The 23,300-nt window shown below is 42.9% G+C and overlaps 1 protein-coding gene across 2 annotated transcripts in view; it reads right to left on the reverse strand.

Annotated features, from left to right (window-relative positions):
• mylk3 (myosin light chain kinase 3) overlaps positions 1 to 23,300 on the reverse strand; it is a 93,925-nt gene that overhangs the window by 27,241 nt on the left and 43,384 nt on the right. For both annotated transcript variants that reach the window (XM_068049367.1, XM_068049366.1), the window contains exons 3-4: positions 10,040 to 10,986; positions 188 to 281 (exon numbers count right to left, since the gene is read on the reverse strand). In XM_068049367.1, the coding sequence (XP_067905468.1) occupies positions 188 to 281; positions 10,040 to 10,624 (679 nt within the window). In that variant the 5' untranslated portion in view covers positions 10,625 to 10,986. The remainder of the gene's footprint in view (positions 1 to 187; positions 282 to 10,039; positions 10,987 to 23,300) is intronic.

The following is a 23,300-nucleotide window of genomic DNA, read 5'->3' on the forward strand; positions in this document are numbered from 1 at the left end:
TTGCTCGACACACTGTAACAGATCTGATACAACTGATACAACCCTAGCACATGTGATGACTCTGGTTTAATATACATACCAACATACCAGATAGACACATATATTGGGGTGTAACTCTGTAAATGTATTGCCAAGGCACACTCACGAGTGACCACTGCTGCTCAGAAAATATGTAATTTTTCTGTACCTTCAAACACTTCTCTGTTTATCTGTACTTGGACCCCTCTGTTGCTAAATCCACGCTTTGGTTTGGCACCTTTCTCTTCAGCTTTATTATTTGCCTGTTAACAAAAAAGTTTTAGAAAATTTTAAACAGTCATAAAAGGTAATAGCACACAGGCATCTAAGTGATACAAAAAAGGCAACAATTTTAGAATAATTCACAAATTAGTATGCTGTAATCATCAATTTAACAGTGTTCATTGATTGTTGTGGAAAACTGCAAGCTTCAGTCATTATAAACTTTATACTTTATGACAAAAAGACAAAGAGCTTTCCAGATCTTTCAAATGCTGTATGTACTATGCAATCTCTCTATTAGATATTTATACTGTGTGGTAAAGCATAGTGTCCAAACTTCCAGCCCTGAGGCCATGGGCTGGATTTTATGGGCCCCCCAAGACAGAGTCAGAGGCGGGGAGGCCCATAGAATCACAACGGGAGGCTGGGGTGGGGGTGCGGGTGGTGCAGAGGGCTCGTTGCTGCCCCATCGTCAGGCGATTTGGCTGGCGACGGCCCTCCCACCCAGAGACCAATTGAGGCCCTTAAGTGGCCTATTGACAGCTACTTAAGGGCCTCTTCCCCTGCTGCCTATTAATACGAGGCACCTCCTCGTGGTCTTGAGGGGACCGTTCTCCATGGGCAATCTATGGCCCACAGAGGACTTCTGCCAGCAAAACCTCTACCTCCATGGACCCCCCTCCCCCGGACTTCACACCTACTCCCCCTACCCACAGCCCCCCCCCCCCCCCCCTCCCTCGCTGGGGCCTTCTGGACTGCCCCGGTGACCCCGCCTCACTTACCTGAAGTCCGGGGTTCCAGCACTGGGTTTGGATCCAAAGCCTCTGCAGTACAGGCAGTGGCCACCACTCCTGGTGGCGCTGCTGACACAGCTGAGCTGTTGGCCCTATGATTGGCTGGTAGCTCTCGGAGGCGGGATCCCCATCTTTAAAGGGATGGCGATCTCATGCTGGAAACGTCACTTCCAAAAAAATGAAGGATCATGCCCTGGGGCTCAAAAAGGCTGAGGTGGGATTCCCCCCACCTTTTCGGCCTGGTCCGGTAAATCTCGCCAGCTCTACAAAATCCAGCCCACATGTGGCTTCTGAGCTCTGGCAAACTAGCTCTTGAAGCTTAGTTCTATTATTTATCACTTGCAGCTTTGTCCCATTTTAACATAATAGACCTGGAACTCAGGAAAGGGCAATTTGATTCATTGATGGTTAAATCCTAAAAAGGAACACCAAGATTCGTTATCTGAAAGCTGAAATATACAGAAATGAATGGGAACATTGATTTAACAATAAGGCTACTTGGTGTTTGGTCCACTGAGATAACAGGTTGGACACCCCCATGATCATGCATACAAAATATTCCTAAGTATTAGGGAATGGATGCTTACAAATCATCACCTGAAGTATATACAAGTGTGAAGTATCTGCATATTGAATATGGGCTGCCAATTGGCACCAATAACAAGCACATCACTCTGTACTATGACACCACTTGTCATTACTAAAAGACATAGAAATTTGGAAAACACCACTCTTTGTTCCTGGTTTGGTCCTGGAAGAAGGTAGCAGCAATTGAGGGTGAGAAATTGGTGGCATTTGAGGGTTGGGGTGTTGGTGAATCAGTGGTGATTGGTGCCAGTCATGGGTGGGGGTGGGTGGGGATTAATGTCAATTGGAGAGGGCAGTGGTGGTGATCAGGGTGGGGAGTGGAGGGTGAGGGTTGGATCGGTGTCTGGCAGCGAACTGCATTCTTTGAATGTGGGGTCAGGAGGCAAGCTCCTGCTTCTCCTGGCTCCACATTCAGGTAAGTACATTTTAGAAACATCCATTTTGTTGCGGTCTGCAGCGATCCCTTTAAGAACCACCTGTTGGGTCACGCATAGACCTGGTTTTCCTGCATGCAGCGCATGCAAATGGCCTGACACCTATTTCTCGCATAGGCACTGCTCGCCAATTTTGTGACCTTTTTCCAATATGGCTTGCAGTGCACTTATAGCTCATAATGTGCTTGCACTGCATGCCTGTCTGCCATATTGAAGGCTTAGGAGGCCATTTAGCACCTGAGAAGCCTGGAGAAGATTTTTCAGCTGGGAATGGAGATATCTGAGAAGTTCTGTATAGAGGTATACAAGTAGGACCCTACCAATTCACGGCCGTGAAAAATACATCACGGACTGTGAAATCTCAGGTCCTCCATGAAATCAGCCATTTTGCGAACATCGCATGTTTTGTTCATTGACACAAGGCTCACCTCGCTGATTGCTGAGCATGTTATGAACTTTACGCATTTTAGTGATTGACACAAGGGTCAACACACTGATTGGTAGATGAGGGAGGGCTTCCAGTGCAGTTCAGAGAGAAGCAGTCTCAAGTATTAACAGACAAGTGAGAATGCCAGAATGAGCAAATTAAAAACAGCCACAACCATTACTGCAGCACATCAAGCGAAAGAATTTGGAAGCCAAATTCTGCACGCTGATGGTGGTATACTGACTTCAGTGAGTAAAGAATGTGACCTGTTTACAGTCAGCTTTTCACAATAGTTTTTGAGTATATAATAAATACCATTTTAAACCAGAAACTTCCCTTGTCTTTTTTTGTTTTAAATAGATCATTTTCATGGTTTGTTGCTACGCCGTGAAATTTATGATTTAAATAAGTGAAATCGTGAAATTCACAATTCTTAAAATGTCATGACTGTGAAATTTGTAAAATTTGGCGGTGAATTTGGTAGGGCCCTGGGAATGAGAAAGGTAAATCTACAATATTACTTCTGATTTTGCTCCATTGTAATCAAGCTGAATAAAATGTCTGAAATCCCTGCTTGCCTGACAAAACCAACTGAAATAATATAGCATTACAACTTTCTGTAACTTTTTTCCCCAGAAAATAACACAGAATTGTGTTTAGGTTTCAGGCCACAAAGGACACTCAATCTTTAATTCTGCTACTTGAAAACGTATGCCCAGTATGTGGCTCATTCAACATACACAACCTGTTTTATTCATGCTCTCCAGGGGGACTCAGAGTTGTATCTACTTGAAAACAGCTGGATAAACTGTTACATTTCACTGTTAACTGGCTTCAAAGACAGTTCCCAACCTATTATAGCTCAACACTGAATGATGGAAGCATGGAAAGGTGCAGTTCTTTGTAAAATGCTCTTGCCATTTGTAAGTCATTGTGAATTGCAGTGATAATTTAGATGACAGTGCATTCCTAAGTTAGGTGAAGTATGGGTTATCATCTGTTTTACATTCCCTAGACAACTTCGCCCTTGAAAATATTTATTGAGTGGCACATCCATTCTCTGTATTCTCAACCCAAGGGTTTGTGATTAGAAATAAAACAAAATTCCAGAAATGCACAGGCCAGTCAGTATTTGAAAGAGAAAGACAGTTCTGGGTAGGGCCCTTCATTGGAGCATTGCATAATATTAAGCTGTTGTCCTCATCACCAATAGATTATTTTTCTTAAGTCAGTGATAAGTTTGATCAATGTATACCACAGTAAAAGTGTTCTCTTTATGGTTCGGTTGGCTCCATAATGGCACACCCACCAATGGTAGATTGGAAAGAACTCAATTCTTGGTAGCACACTCACTAGTCCAATACCAGAGCCAGAAAAGATTGCAGTATTTCAGGGACTGTTGACAATTGACCATCTAGCCTGACTCACTGATGGATTCTGGAGGGTTAGACATGTGACTGGAGATTGGGATACTTCCCATTCAACTGCAGGTTATGCTTTTAACCAAAACTCCAACAAAGATGGGCCTAGCTGGACAAACAGCAGAAAACTTACCCAGCATTCCATGCATGTATTTTTCTGGTAAATCTCTGGGCATACCTGAGGACCTCTAAAGTCTTGGCTCTTTCTAGCCTACATGCAAGCTCTGAGGACTTTTCAGGTTATTAGAAACTATTTATTTGGACATCACATTTGACTGTTTTATCACAGAAAGGATTCGTAACAGAAGGTTGCTTTTATATTTTTTAAAGCAAACTGTACTCAAGAGTTTTTATTTAAATACACTGATCTAGAACATGACTAAAATGCTAATTTTCCCCAAAGACTATTTTGTTAGCTTTGTTTTGGTAATTGATAAGCACCTTCACCCTTGATTTTTTTTAGAACAGTATGTTGAGGAACCAACTAGAGAATGGGCTATTTTAGATCTAGTATTGTGCAGTGAGAAAGGCCTAATTAATAATCTCATTGTAAAGGAGACCCTAGGGAAGAGTGATCATAATATGATAGAATTTTACATTAAGTTTGAAAGTTATATAATTCAATCCAAAACTAGGTCTTAAATCTAAACAAAGGAAACTACTAAGGTATGAGGGGCAAATTGGCTGTAGTAGATTGGGAAACTACATTAAAAGGTATGAAGGTAGACAGGCAATGGCTGGCATTTAAAGAATTAACACATGGTCTACAACAAGCTTACATTCCTTTGAGGCACAAAAACCCAACAGGAAAGGTGATCCAACCATGGCTAACAAGAGAAGTTAAAGATTGTAATAGATCAAAGAAAGAGACTTATAAAGTTGCCAAAAAAAGTTGTAAGCCTGAGGATTGGGAGCATTTTAGAATTCAGCAAAGGATAACCAAGAAACTCATAAAGGAAGAGAAAATAGTACCTGGAACTAGCAAGCAACTTAAAAATGGACTGTAACTATAGGTATGGAAAAAAGAAAAGATCAGCAAAGACAAATGTGGGCTCACTGCAGGCAGAAAAAGGAGAATTTATAGTGGGGCATAAGGAAATGGTAGAGAAACTAAACAAATACTTTGGGCTGGACTTTAAAGGGTCTCTGATGCCGGGAACGGTGGTGGGGTGCATGAAGATCACCATGGATTAGGCCCGCCACTGACTCCAACACCGGCAGGCCCCATCCCGATCTCAATGGAGACGAAGAGGCCTCATGGCAGCGCACCACCTCCGCCCCCCCACCCCCCAGCCCCCCGCCACTTGGCAACAGGACCACAATTTCCATATTTATATAAATGTACCTACCTGAATTACTGAAGGCCCCGTCACCTCCTTATTTGCTGCACCAATCTTCATTTGGGTGGCTGGCAATGCCACACCTTTGAATCCCCGTTAGGGGAAATGAGACACAACTCCTGTGGGGACGGGAAGGAGTTACTTTTCTCAGTGCAGGAAGGGCTAAGCAGGGTCAAACTCCTCGGATTGGTTGGGAGTATGGTGGGAAGTTGTTGAGGGTTAAAGTTTAAGAACTTTGGGGGTGGAAGGTCACTTCGTCAAGGTAAGTATTTTGGCGGTGAGCAGGCAATGAATTTAATGTAAGGCCATTGGGGGGGTGTGTTAGGGGATGGAAAAATATTTCATTATCTTTTATTAATGTGTAATGTAATGTTGCTTTAAAAATTTAAATGGTCAGTTAGGCCTGTAAGCCCTTTAAAAATGGCAACAGCGCCTGCACATTGGTGCCGGATGCTGTTGCCAGGGACGGCCATCCAAATGAGCCACTGCATTTGGAATCACAGCAGCTCCGCGACGTGGGCCCCGTGCATGCGGGCCGCAAATTTTTCCACCTGCTGACTATATTGACGGCAGGCTTTTAAAATGCAGCCCTTTGTTTCTGTCTTCATGGAAGAAGATACAAAAATCTCCCAGGAATACTAGAGAACCAAGGGACTAGCAAGAAAGAGGAACTGAAAGAAATTACTATTAGTAAAAATGTAGGACAGGAGAAATTAATAGGACTGAAAGTTGATAAATCCCCTAGACTTGATGATTTATATCCCAGAGTATTGAAAGAGGTGGCTGTAAAGATAGAGGGTGTGTTTGTGGTCATCTTCCAAAATTCTATAATGGAACAGTTCCTGCAGATTGGACGGTAGCAAATGTAACCCCACTATTTCAGAAAGGAGGGAGAGAGAAAATGGGGAACTACAGACCTGTTAGCCTGTCATCAGTTGTGGGAAAATGCTAGAACCTATTATAAAGGATGTAATAACTGGACACTTAGAAAATAATGGTAGGATTGGGCAGAGTCAACATGGATTTATGAAAGAGAATTCATGTTTGACAAACTTGTTCAAGTTTTTTAAGGATGTAACTAGCAGAATAGGTAAGGGGGAACCAGTGGATGCAGTGTATTTGGATTTTCAGAAGGCTTTTGATAAGGTCTCACCCAGGAGGTCAGTAAGCAAAATTAGAGCACATGGGATTGGGGGTAATATACTGGCATGGATTGAGAATTGGTTAACAGACGGAAAACAGAGAGTAGGAATAAATGGGTCATTCTCAGGTTGACAGGCTGTGGCTAGTGGGGTACCAGAGGGATCAGTGCTTGGACACCAGCTGTTCACAATCTATATCAATGATTTGGATGTGTGGATCAAATGTAATATTTCTAAGTTTGCTATTAACACAAAACTACATGGGAATGTGAGTTGTGAGGAAGATACAAAGAGGCTTCAAGGGGATTTAGACAGGCTAAATGAGTGGGAAAGAACATGGCAAATGAATATAATGTGCAAAAATGTGAAGTTGTCCACTTTGGTAGGAAAAACAGAAATGCAGAGTATTTCTTAGATGGTGAAAGATTGGGAAGTGTTGATGTCCAAAGGAACCTGATGTCCTTGTTCATAAGTCCACTGAAAGCTAACATGCAGGTGCAGCAAGCAATTAGGAAGGCAAATGGTATGTTGGCCTTTATTGCAAGAGGATTTGCGTACAGGAGTAAAGAGGTCTTGCTGCAGTTGCATAGAGCCTTGGTGAGACCGCACCTGGAGTATTGTGTACAGTTTTGGTCTCCTTACCTAAGGAAGGATATAATTGCCATAGAGGGAGTGCAACAGAGGTTCAATAGACTTATCCCTGGGATGGTGGGATTGTCCTATGAAGAGAGATTGGGACTATATTCTCTACAGTTTAGAAGAATGAGAGGTGATCTCATTGAAGCATATAAAATTCTTACAAGGCTCAACAGATGCAAGAAGGATGCTTCCCTGCCTGGGAGGGTCTAGAACCATGGGAAAAAGTCTCTGATTAAGAGGTAGGCCATTTAGGACTGAGACGAGGAGGAGTTTCTTCACTCAGAGGGTGGTGAATCTTTGGAATTCTCTACCCCAGAGGACTGTGGAACCTCAGTCATTGAGTATATTCAAGACAGAGATCGATAGATTTCTAGATATTAAAGATATTATGGGATATGGGGCTAGTGCGGGAAAATGGTGTTGATGTAGAAGATCAGCCATGATTTAGTTGAATGGCAGAGCAGGCTCGAGGGGCCAAATGGCCTACTCCTGCTCCTATTTGCAATATTCCTATGTTCCTCACACCCATTATACTGGGAGGTCTTTGGACCCAGCAGCTTGGCAGTGATTGTCTGGCAGGCCACTCCTTCTGGCTATGAATACAAGATAAAAATAGAGGCAAGGACACAGGTAGTCATTCAGGTTTTTGCAACAGGCAGCTGTGAGGGCAAACTTTGGCCATGCTCTGAGGTTTAGCATGCGGGGGCAGTTAGAAGTTAATTTGTCTAAGTCATGTAAGACAGCCCACATATGTAAGTATAGTATTTTCATTATTTTGAATTATGTGAAAACATTAAGTGAGTCTGATCTTAACTGTTGCTGTGTATGTTCACGTGCCATTAAATAAAGCAGCATAAGAATTTGTCTCTAGCTTTCTCTTACTTAGTCCACCTTCAAGATGTTTGGAAAGGCACATGGGGGAATGTACTAAACACACAAATCTCTGGGTCAAATCACATGGATGCAATATTTTAACACCCCTGGATTACATTATTGTATAGCTATTGAGCAGTATGGGCACATCCCTAAACATAAGATGCTGAGACCACTACGGGAGTGATAAGCACTACTGTACCTCTGAAAATACCTAAAGTATGACCATAAAGTTCGAACAGTGGGTTTCTCAGTAATTTAGTGTGGAGACTTCTAAAAACGATGACTGGTTTCTGCAACTGAGTAGCCAAAGAAAATCTAGGTACTACACATATCTATTGATCTATATATTTAAGTAAATTAATTAATCATGATTTCCATTTATTCAGGTTGTTACCACCACCAAGTTTGGGCACTGCCCCTATCAATTACATCATAACTGCAGCAGCAATTTAGTAGCTACAATTCCACTCTGGGCGCATTGGTGGCAATACTGTGTTTTCTTTTCTACATTATGCCAGTACACAAAGGAGACTTGCTTGAGTTTTCTGCCATTCCCTCACTCAAACTGATGATCTTCTCCCAGTGCAATGTATATTAAACACTAGGAGCACAGAGGGTCAGGATTTTATGGCAGTGAATCTACTAGTGAAGCTTTTGAAAGTGGCATCTGCATTTACTTGCTGGCTGCTAAGTTACTAATTTAGCATTTTTCTGCTGTGTATTTTGCTAATATGGGACAGGAGACTCCTACGGTTGGGAAGCTGGGAGGACAACCAACTGTTTCGAATGGTGCAGTCCACCAGTCGTCAGATAAATACCCCATTCCAAAGAAACAAGCACTGGCACAATGTCAGGAAACCAAAAATTACAAAAATGAAAGGAGCGATGACATCAAGAGATCAGTTTGGGAATTTTTATAGCACTTCCAATGGCTGTGTGTCTGCTGGAGTATGCTTTGCTCCTGCTGTTAAAGGCTAACAGCATTGGCCCCCCCTCGCCAAAAGTGCAATACATCAAAGCTCCTAGAGTTGCAAGGGCTCAGTCCCATCATGCCCCAAACTGGGGGGTAGCTCAAACTTCCTGTACCCAACAATGCACCATGGGAAAAGACAAGGCTGATGCAAAATCAAAGATCCAGGCTTTCCACTACCCTCCTCCCACTGGCTGCGCATGACACATGCTTTCATCACAAACAAATAGAAGAGGAATTTCAGCCCTTTTCAGATGCACAAAGCATCGTTATGATATAACATGTTATATAGATCTCCAATCATGAGACTTGATAGTTTCAGGTTACATTTAATTTGAAGAATTACAGTGAAACTTTGTATTCAATAACAAACCAAAGAAACCAAACCAAACAAAAAAATACCACTGTTTCCAACACAGCTGTGGGAGAACTCAGAAATATTTTAACTAAACCATAAATTTAACAAAGAAAATAGACAAATGTATTGCAATATTGTCACAAAGTAATTGTACCACTCCAAGAATGCACAGTCCCACAGTTGTCTTGTAACAGAATATTTTGCTAACATAGAAGCAGGCAGAAAAGACCTTGATGTGATAAAAAATAAATACTTCCTATTGTTCTTCTTATAATAGGGGTTGGTTTAAATGCTTGAGTTTTGACGGAACATGGTAAAGTTTTGGTTTACATCCTCAAGCTCTGCTTTTGGTATTAGCAGAACACTGGAGAATTAAGTCAGTTCAGCGCAGTGTATAAACAGTACACAGATGAAATGAATGTTGTTGCAAAAACCTCTCATATTATGGCACAAGTAACAGCAATTCATTTCATATAAAAAGCTTCCTTTGGCTCTTACATGTATTTTGAAGGAATAAAAAATGAATGCATGGCAAATGTAGACACTATGGGGTAATTTTTATTTTGTGCAATGGTGTAAAATGGGTCCCATTTTACACCATTGCACCGATTTGATTCCACTGTACCTCTACTACTTTACATCACAGGTGAGCTACAATTTTTTTTAAAATTAGCAAGCAGAAGGTGAATGGGTAATTGTTAACATAGACTTTCATTCAAAGTTTCGCCTGTTCCAGTCATTATTAAAATTATAATCCTATTGTAACACTAACTTTTTTTGCTAAATTTTGGTATATTTGGAAAGACTGACCTCTGAAGATTCTATTAGACTTCCCTTTTTCCAAGGCACAATTCCTTTCAGAATAAACTGTACTATGTGGGAATTTTTGAAGGTTTCGCCCACAAAGTGAACGGTTTTATCCATAGTAGACACCTTTTTTTCTATGCCGTCTAATTTCTCTTTCTGTTTTGCTGCATCTTGATGTACAGATGTTACTAGTTTGAACAGTTCCATGAATAAAGGCTTTGTCTCAGGGTGACTGAGGCAGTCAGTATTTTGCAGGCATTTAACATCACTTTTCTTCTCATCTACTACTTCATCTGTGTCTTTTAACGTTTTCAGTATTGCAATGTTCTTTTCTAAGTCACCCATTCCTTGAGACATATCTTCCAATTTCTTAAGAACTTGTCCCTGAAAATTTACTATTCGATCGACTTTTTCATTAAGAAGATTCAGTTTACTGTCCATTGTACTTAGATTATTTGCAACACTGCTTTGATTTGCACCAGACGGCTTCTTCACTTGGCCAGCAGATCCACTTTTATTTTGAGAGTCAAGACTACTTCCTTCATACATTTTGGCCAAACAAGTTGCCAGGGAAACTTGCTTACTCATTTTGTCAAAATTGAATATGAAATAAAATAGCTGTTCAAAACAAATTGGCTCAGATCTTACGATATCACCTCTTCCCTTCTTGAACAACTTCTCAAACAAAATAATCCATTCAGTTCATCCAGATATTTTTTGTCTAACAATCTCTTTGCTTGACGATAATATCAGAGGGGAACTGTGTATCTGCTTTAATTTGGTCATTCTATCTGAGCTTCGAACTCTCCTGTCACTGTTGCCCCTCACCAATTTTTAAATAACCCATCCTGTTTGATGTAATCTGAATTCTTCTTTTCCCTTTGACGTCACAGAAATGTTCCTGGCTGATTAGCATATTTTTCTTGAGAATCTGATGATAAACATGCTACCTGTGAAAGTGACAAAGCAAGGCGCTTGTATTTATTAAGGTTATAAATGTATACACATATAAAATAATGTATTGTAAGATGTTCCATTAATCACAACTGTAGGCTTAGGACTTGGAGTACAAAGGATTAGTTGACTCATATAGGCAGCTATTTACAACTGATGGAGAATGTATGTTCTCAAATGGTAATGCATCTAGTGCCCTGATACCAGCTGTCAGATGAGACAAAAATAGATTGTGATGACAATTGCATCAATTTTTTTTTCTGGCACATGCCTTTAGCATTTCAAACTCTGTTGTAGGATAAAGTTATATTAAACAGTATTCTAAGCATTGCCATTAGGCTCCTTTAAAACAAGCCTCATGGTCACACTGATACCAATTCCATATTTGAATATAACCTTCGACAGAATAACATTTAACTTTCAAAGCTCTTTTGAAATCACACATAATTGCCTATTTCTCAAAGAAGATAAACATTTAAGCAGTCCCTAAAACAATAAAGTAACTTATACTCTCATTTAAACAAACAGCACAACTGGATCAGGAAACATTTCTTCCACTGGGCCTCCAGTATCAATGCTTTCTAATTAATGTCTGCTATAAGAGGATTCACTCACTAAATTATTATCCAAGTTTAAGGTGGGTATGAAGGATGTGTGCCTGATATCCAATAAAATCCCTCAATGGTTCTGCATCTCTAAAAGTCCCTGTTCAGTTAGCACCTACTTCCTACCTCCTCATGATCTGGCTGTATCTGCAAAAGGAAAGCTGGCAAAAATGTGGTGCACTATGGTACAGGCAGAGGGCTCAATGACTTGGTTACCAGTTTCAACATTTGGTCATCATCACTTCCCACTGTATCATCCTTGCATCACTCTAATTCTCCTATATGCATCAGAGACTTGGACAGTCTCACAAGTAGACTAGGCAAAAATTGATGCAGTGGACCAGTGACGTATTTCCCGTACCTGCTATGATCCGGTGGTAAGATCATGTTGCCAATACTCCCAAACCTCCCTTTAGTGTCACAATTGCTGAAAGGCATTTATCACTGTTTGGGAACATGACCAGGATTGACCAGTCACACAACACCTCCACAGCACTGAGCCTGTCCTCCAAAGACCTGAAAATGCCTGCTTGGAGGGCTAGGAAGTATCTGGTTCTTGACCATTACAGCTGATTAGAACCCAGAATAAAGGGATCACCTGCGCGATGAGGTGAGCCAAGAACCACAAGAAATGGAGGTATATAATCCACCAAGAATCACACTGAGAGCATATGCTGCAATGATGATACACCAACCATTGCTGATCTATAATAAAATGCATCAGTCATTGCTGAGCTCTGTTAAAACTTACCAGTCATTGCTTGCTCGCAGCTTGAACTGAAATATAAATAATGGAGGTGTCTTTGTTTGTATTTATTGCATAGGTGTAGAAAGCAAACGGTTGAGATGGAACATAGACTGCATCAAACTTTGATAGCCCCTGCCAGGATATAGCTTGGGAGCAACATCCCCTCTACCTTTTTGTTGGATCTATGGGTGATTTTCTTAAGCGCGCAGGTAATCTTTTTTTAAGTGCGCGGGCCCTTTTAATTTTTTTACCTGGCCATGCATGCACAGTAACTTAAAGAGGCCGGCTTGTGTATAACCTGTGTGGGAAGTTTTGGCTGTGCAGCTTAGAGGGAACATTGCTTGGGAGAATTTCTTTTTAGCAGAGCGTACCACCATTCCTTCCCACCCATATCCTGACATTGTGGGCTGGACTTTGTTTTCCCACAGCCAGGAGTGGCAGCGGGTGTAAAAATGGCGGCCAACATGCACGGGCCGCGTGCTGCCACGCCGCCGCGATCTTGAGCCCAGCAGCTCATTAGACCATGCAGGGTGGCCAACCCTCCCACTTACGTGTCTATGCGCAGACGCTGCGGCCATTTTTAAAGGGCTGCCAGCCCTGCATAGAGAATGCAGAGTTGCCTCTGCCACCACCCCCCATACACTAAAAATATATGTTTGCCTTGTTCCCCCCCACTACACTGAAATTGCAGAGTTGACCCCTTCACCCCACAACTGCACTAAGTGCAGAGTTCACCCAGTAAACCACACCCCCCCCATCCCCCCCAACTACACTACAAATGCAGAGCTCCCCCATTCCGCACCTCGGTGATGCCAGCTTTCCCTGGATGGGAAAGTGAAGACGCGTGAGTGCCGCCTGTTGTACTAATTGGATTTAAACGAATGCATAAAGTTAATTTGAATATTTATACCAGGGTTCCATCGCGAAGCGGTGGAAGGCCTGCCATGGAGCTTCCCCGCCGCCGGGAAGATCGTGCCTGGCAATCCCGGCGTCGGGTTCTGTGGTGAGCCGCTGCTGCTCCGATCTTCTGACCACCCCACCCCCCACCCCACCCCCATCACGGAGCCCAACATTAGGAGGTGAACAAAATCCAGCCCTGTGTCTCACCGTACCATGCATCAAGCAGAATAATGATAAAATCAATCTAAAGCATGTAACATCACAGATAATATGGTGCCTATGTTTAAATAAATGTCTGACATCTACAAAAGCTATCTTGTAGCTTCTCACACAGTTCCATTTTTCTGTCCATTATTTTAATAAGCCATGCAGTTCTGCAAAGAATAGCTATACTTCCACAATTTTCAAATTATGTTTCGCTGCCACATATAAGGTCTGGGTTATGAGGAAAGACTGGAGAAACTTGGACTTGGCCAAGAGAAGTCTGAGAAGAGATATATTAGAGGTGCATAGGAAACAGAAAAGGTAAACATAGAATTTTACTTTAAATTGTGAGACTAGGACAAAGGACACAGATTTAAACTGGTATGGAGGCATTCTGCTTCTGATAGAAAGTGATCAACATATGGAGTAGATTTCCAAACAGAATTGAGGAGGGAGAAAACTTTAGAAGTGTTTAAGCAACAATGGTATTCAATGTGAGGCTCTACGATCATTTGGATAGATGAATTTAGATGGGCCAAATGGCCTTCCTTGTCCATAAATATCTCGTAATTTTACAAGATTTGATGTACAAGATATTCTTAACTTCTTGCTGCGACCAGTTTTAACAACCTTGATGCTCATTTATTCAAAACTGAGCGACTTTTTATATGGAATGCTTTTGTGATGACAGCATAATTCATCCCTTAAGGCATACTATACTCATCATCTTTGGCTCTGGTAACAGGGTGCTTCTTGGACAAAACATACTATTTTGTCTTTTTGTTATAGTATCTACAGGGTTAAAACCAGGTCCACTTAAAGAAATAATCCAATCTAAGAACTGTGCATTTTACTATGCCAGTGTTTCAATTTTCAGAGACAAACTGTCTGGGATGAGATCTGTGACTTTCGTATGCCAATAGTGGTTAATTCCAAAGGCATTTGGGTTCATAGCATCAGAAGCACTTGCTGACAAAAGAGATTTTCAGTCAGATGATAAATTTGGATCTTATACTCACTTCCAGACCCTAACCACTCAGGTGCATAAAAATGTTTTTCCTTGTGTCGCGTTGGTTTTTTTGCTAGGACACTGATTTAAGGTGGTTGGTGAAAGAACAACGGACAACATGAAGAAAAACCTTCTTTGCGCAGCGAGTGCTTAGGGTCTGGGATGCACTGCCTGAGAGTGTGGTGGAGGCAGATTCAATCGTGGTTTTCAAAAGGGAATTGGATAAGCACTTAAAAAGAATAAAATAAGCATGGCTACGGGGATAGGCAGGGGAATGGGACTAGCTGAGTTGCTCTTGCAGACAGCCGGCATGCACACGACAGGCCAAATGGCCTTCTTCTGTGCAAATCCATTCTATGGCTCTATGAAATGGGCTCTGCTGATATCCTAGGGGTAGTCCATTGATTTTCATAATGCATCTTTAAATATGATTGGCAGCTTTGATTTTGAAAGACACAATTTTGTTTTCAACAACAAAAGCAACTTATATTTATATACCATAGTAAAACACTGCACAGGAGTGTTATCAAACAAAATTTGACACCAAGCTACGTAAGGAGATATCAAGGCAGTTAACTTGGTCAAAAAGGTATGTTTTAAGGAGCATCTTCAAGGAGGAGAGAGAGGTAGAGAGATGGAGAGGTTTGGGGATGGAATTCCAAAGCTTAGGGCCTAGGCAGCTGAAGGCACAGCTGCCAATGGTGGAGCAATGAAAATTGGGGATGTGCATGAGGCCAGATCTGCAGGAGTGCAGAGAGCTAAGAGGGTTGTAGGGCTGGGTGAGATTGCAGAAATAGCAAGGGGCCAGGCCATGGAGGATTTGAAAACAAACATGAGAATTTTATATTTGAGGCATTGCCCAATCAGAAGCCAATATAGGTCAGTGAGCATGGTGGTGCATGAGTGAATGGGAGTTGGTGTGAGTTAGGATATGTGCTTTCCTTTGGAAGAGGAGCAGGAGAGATTTCCCCAGTTTCCAGGCCAATATTTCTTCCTTAATCAATATTACTAAAAATATGCTTTATCTGGTCATTATCTCATTGTTGTTTCTGGGACCTTGCTGTGTGCAAATTGGTTGCATTACAACAGTGACTATACTTCAAAAGTACTTAATTGGCTATAAAGTGCTCTAGGACATCCTGAGATTGCGAAAGGCACTATACAAATGCAGGTTCTTTTTTCTTTTTGGTCCAATGTCAGAGATATCTTATATATAAATATCTTATGCTCCCAGTTTACCAATTCTCCTGAGGCCAAGAGAAAGGCACAGGGAAAAGACAAACAACCTCATATAAAGTTACTGTTAAGAAATATTATTGCAGTTCCAATATTAATAAGAATGTTAGTGAATACTGCATCCTTTATTAGCTTCCATGTTCAAAGAGGGATAAATATATTCAGTAAACTATTGCAATCTGCTGTATTGCACATTGCAACTGCTTATTTGTTACTTTTATTAGACCTGTTCATGGGGTATTGCTGAACCATGGTCTAATATATATTTATTCTACTGTTTTCAAAAGTTTAGGAGGTCATGGGGAGCTTGTGATATATCTAGTAAGCTAAATGCAGTCACAAGGATTTCTGTTCGGCCTCTTGACTCACTACATTACCAGATAGTGGGCGTACAAAGGCAGAGACACATTTCTAGGGACAGAAGGGTCACTCATAGCGTTAGTTTCAAGCATGAAAGAAATACCTGAGAAAAATCTAAAAACATACCACTTCAAATTCTATAAACTAACCAAAGATAGGAATTGTTATAAATGTGGGTCTGCTGTATATACCTTCTTGGGTTCAATGCTGTTAGTCACGATCATAATGTTCTAAGTTTCATGGTAGTTGACTCACACTGCCCTAATTCTACTTGCATAATAGCAGAACACAGAGCGTAACAATCATACCTCCTTGTGACTTGGATCACATATTCAAGTCTTTCACTCGTGTACTTCTATAACTTTCCCGAAGGCAGACCTAGCAAACATTTGATGAGATAAAGCTGGATATAATTTGTTAAGCTGCTTTATTTTACATTGAGTAAACATGCAGAGCAACAGTTATGATTAAATTTACTTAGTTCAAGCAGTACAAGTTGTCTTCATGGAATAAAACAAAAGTAATGTTAGTGGAGGGATAAATCTTGGCTAGGGCTCTGGGGATAATTCCCCTGCTCTTCTTTGAAATAATGCCATGGGATCTCTTTTGTCTATCTTAGAGGACATTGGAAAGACAGCACCTCCAAAAGTGCAGCACTCCCTCAGTACTACAGTGGATGTCAGCCTTGAGTTTTTGCACTCAGGTCTTGAGCTGGAATTTTTGGCCACCCCAGCGAGCTGGATGGTGGTGGGGGGGGGGGGGGGTGGTGGCGGGTGGTGGGTGGCATAAAATTGAGCAGGAGGCTCTGGGAGTCTTCCTGACCCGCTCCCGCCTCCCCTCCAATTTACGTGGGCCGGTGGGGTGTGAGAAATGGGCCACCTACCCCAGCCCAATCAAGGCCCTTAAGTGGCCATTTAAGGGCCTTCGCACGCCTCCATGGGGATTTTACCTGTGGCAAGTGGGCATCCAGAAGACATGAAAGGCCGCCCAGTGAAACCTGATGGCCTCTCAGTGCACCAGGGGGTGCCCGACCAAATGGGCACAGGGTGCCCGATTGAGGGCCACCCCCGCTTCCCCAACTACCCCCAGAACCCAAGATGCACCCCCTTACCTCCAAACAACCATCCTTACCTTGCCAGAGCACAACCGATTAGCCAGGTGAGGCAACCCAAACTTACCTGGACTCCTGGCTCCATGTTCTCGACTGGGCTGCAGTCCCAGCAGTGGTCACCGCTCCCGGTGGCGCTGCTGGGACTAAGAGCTTCCGGCTCGATGATTGGCCGGCAGCTCATTGAGGCAGGACTTCCTCCCTCAAGTGGGTGGAAGTCCTGCCTCGATACAATTAAAGCCCAGGGACCCGTAAAATACGGGATGGATCCCCAGGCCGGGCGTAAGCAGGTTCCCCACTGACTTTGATGTCAGTGGGCAGCTTCCATCTGCCCGACATAAAATCCAGCCCCTGGAGTGGGACTTGATTCCAATTGACAGCCAATTTGCACACAGCAAAGTTACAGAAACAGCAATGAGATAATGACCAGATAAAACATATTTTAGTAATCAAAAATTGATTAGGGAATAAATATTGGCCTGTAAACTGGGGAAACCTCTCCTGCTCCTCTTCCAAAGGAAAAGCACGTATCTTAACTCACACCAACTCCCATTCACTCATGCATCCCCATGCCCACTGACTGACATTGGCTTCTGATTGGGCAATGCCCTGATTATAAAATCCTCATGTTTGTTTCCAACTCAAAGGCAAGAGTGCTATGAACTGAGCCATGGCTGACAGCTGTTGAGGCAATAGAACAAATTGCTTATTATTTAAAGTCAACTGTGAAACAGCATCAAAGCTAACTCATTAGCATTTTAACTACTGAGTTTCTTAGAACCTTTTTCAACTTGCATGAAAAAATCTATATTCTGAAACACAACAATTAATGAAAATTTTTCCCAATTTTTTTTCAGTGGAAAAATGATCAAGAAATAAATCTTAACTTGACATGACAGAGATCCCCTTGATCATAAGATACAGTACCGAGTATTGTATGTAATTTATTCACTGACTCCATATCCGGAATTCTATGCCCCCCCCAAAGAGCGGGAAGGTGGCAGGGGGTGGGGGGAGTGTAAAATGGAGCGGGAGGCTCGGGGAGCCTTTTCCGACCCACTCCCTTCTCCGCCACAGGGCAGCGGCAGCGAGAAACAGCCAGTTAACGGCCACTCAAGGGCCTCCTCCCGCCGCCATGGGGATTTTACCCATGGTTAGTCGGGCGGCTCAGGCCCGAAAAAAGCCGCCTGACAAAAGAAGGTGGCTCTCTGACGGCCTGGGGGGGGACCCTCATGATCGGGCACCCTGTGCCTGATGGAGGGCTGCCCCCGTTGCCCCAACCACGCCCAACACCCAACATGCCCCCCGTACCCCCAATCGACAACCCTGACCGATCACCCCCAGCGAGGCAACAAAAACTTACCCTGGTTCCGGGGTTCCCCGACATCTTCTTCGTGAAGCTCGGCTGCAGTCCCAGCTGTGGCCACTGCTCCCAGTGGCACTGCTGGGACTAAGAGCTGGCAGCTTGCTGATTGGCCGGCAGCTCCATTTGGCGGGACTTCCTTCCTCAAGCGGGTGGAAGTCCTGCCTCAGAACAATTAAAGGCTGGGGAACTGCAAAATACAGGTTGGGTCATCAGGCCAGGCGGAAGCGGGTTCGCCACCAACTTGTTAGTCAGTGGATGGCTCCCGTCCGTCGAGGGAAAAAACCCAGCCCATGACTTTCTGAGTATCAGTGATTTTGTTCTTGGCCTCCTTTATTGAACATCATGTCGTTCATTAATTAGGGAGACCTCCTCCCAAGCACAGTGCCAATGGACGTTGGTGTTCATATTGTTCGCCATCTGTCAAACATGTTAACCACATGTTCCGAAGCACCATCAGTGAATCAGTGCTTTCCTACAATGTTTGCCTTACATCAGTTATGTGATCTCTGCTGTCCATAATTGCTTCCATGGCCAAACCCATTTTTATCTCAGTACTTAATATTATTAAGGCCCTTAAGATGTAACAAACAGCTGGAGAAATTTGTTTACCGCTGTGAGTAGCAGAAAGGAGGACACAAGCCAGACTGAGTCATGTTGATGGTCATTAATTTTTACTACTATCAGCACCATGAATGGCCACAGCCCCTGATCACCATCCCGAAAACACTGTCGAAAGAGTGGAGTGTGACATCTGGGTGATGATAGAATTGGGCATTGCTACCATGATTTTCTTAATTGTTTAGTTTATGACACTTGCTATCCAGATTCAGTCAGCAAGAAAAGCCTGATGAGGAGATGAGGAGCAAACATATGAAAGCGCAAGAAAGAGGAGCACATTGGACGTAAAGTTAAAGACAATTTATTTAAATTTATTGCTGTTAAAAACAGAAAGAATAGTACTGAAGCAGGGGAGCTTCTGTATTATATTATCTCCCTCTATGTTATTATGAATTACTCTGATTCATGGCATAGGCAGTGCCTTGCTGTCACTGGAAAAATATTTTACTGAAATGACCGAGAATGCTCACTGACACACACACGAATATGCAAAAACAATGCTGGTTGGAATGGAACTTTTTTCTAGCAAACGATAGTTTATTACTAAACTTGCTCCAACGGCAATTAACCTGGCCTAGCCTGGCCTAACTCTCACTGTTCTAACTGCTATAATACCAATCTTCAATGGCAAGAAGTACAACATTGCAGGCTAATCTATTTTGTTGCGTTATATTGACAGTCAACCCAGCCTACAGAAACTGTGGTCTCCAAAGGGAGTATTGCAAAAGAATTTCACACCTAACTGTAGCAAGGCAAAGATGTGAGCTTGTTCAAAATGGGACTATTCAATATATGCAGTTCTTTAATTAGTCACACACTCAGAGGTCAACATTCTTATCTTACTTTGAGAATGCAGAATCCAAACCACGTGACTCCTGCATTCCAGCCTGAGTGATCTGAATGTTCACACTGCAAGCAAATCCTTTGAAAGGTCCCAAGGCGATTAAGAGGAACCATCAAGTTTCAGTCCTCTGTATTAGTGACCTGCTGTGTACATTTGTATTTATTTAGATTTACATAACAACAAAAATCTTCAAACATTTAACTGAACTTAGACACTCCACTTCAGTATCTCAAATGAAAAGGAAGATTACTACTGATATGTTTCCAAACTGGGTAATCCGTCCCCTCTTTCCTCCCCTGAAGGTACTGGCTAAGCAGTGAGCATTGGTAGGCACTTCGGCTGTGGAGAGCATCACAGCCGCAATCAATTCTGTTTTCAACGAATGTGATTCCATGCACAATTATCTGCAAGGATTGTTGGTTATTCATCGCTTCAATCTACTTCAAATTACATTTTTGAGAAAGCATAGACTGCACATAGCTGCACAAGTTAGCTAAAACTTCACATCTACACAGTCCCTTTTATGTTGCACTGGGATTTCTGGGGCTTCCCCTGAGAAGGGGACAGACAGACAGGGTATTTTTAACCTAACCCACCTGTCAGGAAACTGATGGAATCAGGTACAGTGTTGGTTGTATACCCACCCAATTTTATTCTCCATGGAACTCAGTGGAGAATAAAATTGGGCAGAGTGCAAAAACTGACATTCCACCTGATCCCGTGCCCATTGGGCAAGGTCAGGTAGATTGGAACAGATAGGAAGGTAAAAAAAACGTAATTCTCAAAACCCAACACCTACCCGTTTACAATTTCTGATTATGGCAGAGGCAGGTCGGGGGGAGGGGAGTAGCAGTGGGGTTGGTGGGTGGAGGTTTCACGGGCAACCATCACTGAAATCTTTTAGGGAGACTGTGTGCTTCCATTTTAACTGCATTTTTAGTTCTAACAAATGGAGACCTGAATTCCTAGGCCTCAGGAATCTGCCAGATAAAAGAGAAGTGAGAAGGGCTGGTTCCATGAGTAAGTACTATAATTCCACTGCTTGCGGGACAGGAACCCAGGAATGCTTCCTCCAGGCCCAACAAGCTAACTTCCATGCAATCGATCACTTGCAATTGGCTAACCTCCACATGATCGGTCCCTTGCAACTGGCTAACCTCCGTGCGATCAGTCGCTTGCAATTGGCTGACTTCCACGTGATCAGTCACTTGTAATTGGCTAACCTCCACACGATCAGTCCCTTGCAATTGGCTGACCTCCACATGATCAGTCGCTTGTAATTGGCTAACCTCCACGTGATCGGTCCCTTGCAATTGGCTGACCTCCCCCCCGCCCCCCATACATGTGGTCAGCTGACTCTCACGCCCCTGTGAGGTATAATTCCCAACCCCCCACAATGTCCGATCTCTACATGACCCCCTCCCCCCATCATATAAGATCCTCTGTAATGTCAGACTGGAAGCCTTACCCATGCGCTTGTTGATTTCTGCATCTAGAGACAGGTTACTGGTGATAGTTGAGCCTAGGTAGGTGAACTCTTGAACCACTTCCAGAGCGTGGTCGCCAATATTGATGGATGGAGCATTTCTGACATGCTCCTGGTGCACTGACACGGAACACAAAAGTCCGAGTGTATCAGGCCTGTGTCCTCAGTACCTTGCTCTACGGCAGCGAGGCCTGGACAACGTATGCCAGCCAAGAGCGACGTCTCAATTCATTCCATCTTCGCTGCCTTCGGAGAATACTTGGCATCAGGTGGCAGGACTATATCTCCAACACAGAAGTCCTTGAAGCGGCCAACATCCCCAGCTTATACACACTACTGAGTCAGCGGCGCTTGAGATGGCTTGGCCATGTGAGCCGCATGGAAGATGGCAGGATCCCCAAAGACACATTGTACAGCGAGCTCGCCACTGGTATCAGACCCACCGGCCGTCCATGTCTCCGTTATAAAGACGTCTGCAAACGCGACATGAAATCGTGTGACATTGATCACAAGTCGTGGGAGTCAGTTGCCAGCATTCGCCAGAGCTGGCGGGCAGCCATAAAGACAGGGCTAAATTGTGGCGAGTCGAAGAGACTTAGTAGTTGGCAGGAAAAAAGACAGAGGCGCAAGGGGAGAGCCAACTGTGCAACAGCCCCAACAAACAAATTTCTCTGCAGCACCTGTGGAAGAGCCTGTCACTCCAGAATTGGCCTTTATAGCCACTCCAGGCGCTGCTTCACAAACCACTGACCACCTCCAGGCGCGTATCCATTGTCTCTCGAGATAAGGAGGCCCAAAAGAAATGTCAGACTTACCTGGCATCCACTCTGCATCTGCTTTCCCACCCGACAAGCAGTCAGTCTGTCAATCTGGCTGACTGTCAGGTAGGAAAGTTGTTGAAAAATCTTCAAAGACATGCTGCAGATAATTTCATCAGAATGTGTGGCGAACCCATACTTCCAGTTTTCCATTCGGAAATGCCTCCAATGCACCGCCCCCCACCCCCCAACACCCCCACCCCACCACTCTCTTCGCAGCTCCAAGTAAATATCGAGGTCACCGTGTCAATGGTTCTTTCTGTTACCAATATTTACTTAAAGGAATCCATGATGTCATTGATTCCCTTTGTCCTAAATATCTTTCTTAGAATAGTTTTTTTTCAGTTCGTCCATTGTTTCAGTTGTGTGCAGTTGAAATTATAGAACATTATCCTGTTCTTCTGCTTGTACAGTGTGCAGATGTTTTAAATCACACTTATGTATCTGTCTAAATACAGGACATTACATTTCTAAATTGGCCCTCCCAGAAGGGACTGCATATTAGAAATTCCAGTATATGCTGTTAATGGGTGGAAACTCTAGCCCTGTAAACCTATGTCAAAAAAATGGAAAGAGAATTATCTGGGCTACAAACTATTCCTTCAGTGATTCTGTTTGGTTAACCATTGAAACATCTGCTGCTGTAAAATGGGATTGATCAAGTCACTTTTCTCCTCATGAGTTAAAACACTGTGCTATCAAATAGCATTTCAGCAACCCTTGGTACACTTTAACTTTTATCTTTGGAGAGTGTTTTAAAATGCGGGTAGGTGCAGTTTATGTTGAAGTGATTTTCAGAACTAAGTATGGTTGCTAAATTAGGTTTTGCAACATTCTATCCTCTGGCCACAAACACGTACATCAATTTGTATCTAATTCTTTGTGTGAGCATTAAGATCAGGTCCTGTAGTGATTAAAGGATGTGCCAAATACATTCACATAGTTTACACATAGCTTTAGAGCTATTTATATAAGTAATATCATTCAAAAAAGAATAAAGTTGAAGTT

This window comes from Heterodontus francisci, chromosome 17 (assembly GCF_036365525.1).
Source record: "Heterodontus francisci isolate sHetFra1 chromosome 17, sHetFra1.hap1, whole genome shotgun sequence".
In the NCBI taxonomy this organism is placed as follows: domain Eukaryota; kingdom Metazoa; phylum Chordata; class Chondrichthyes; order Heterodontiformes; family Heterodontidae; genus Heterodontus; species Heterodontus francisci.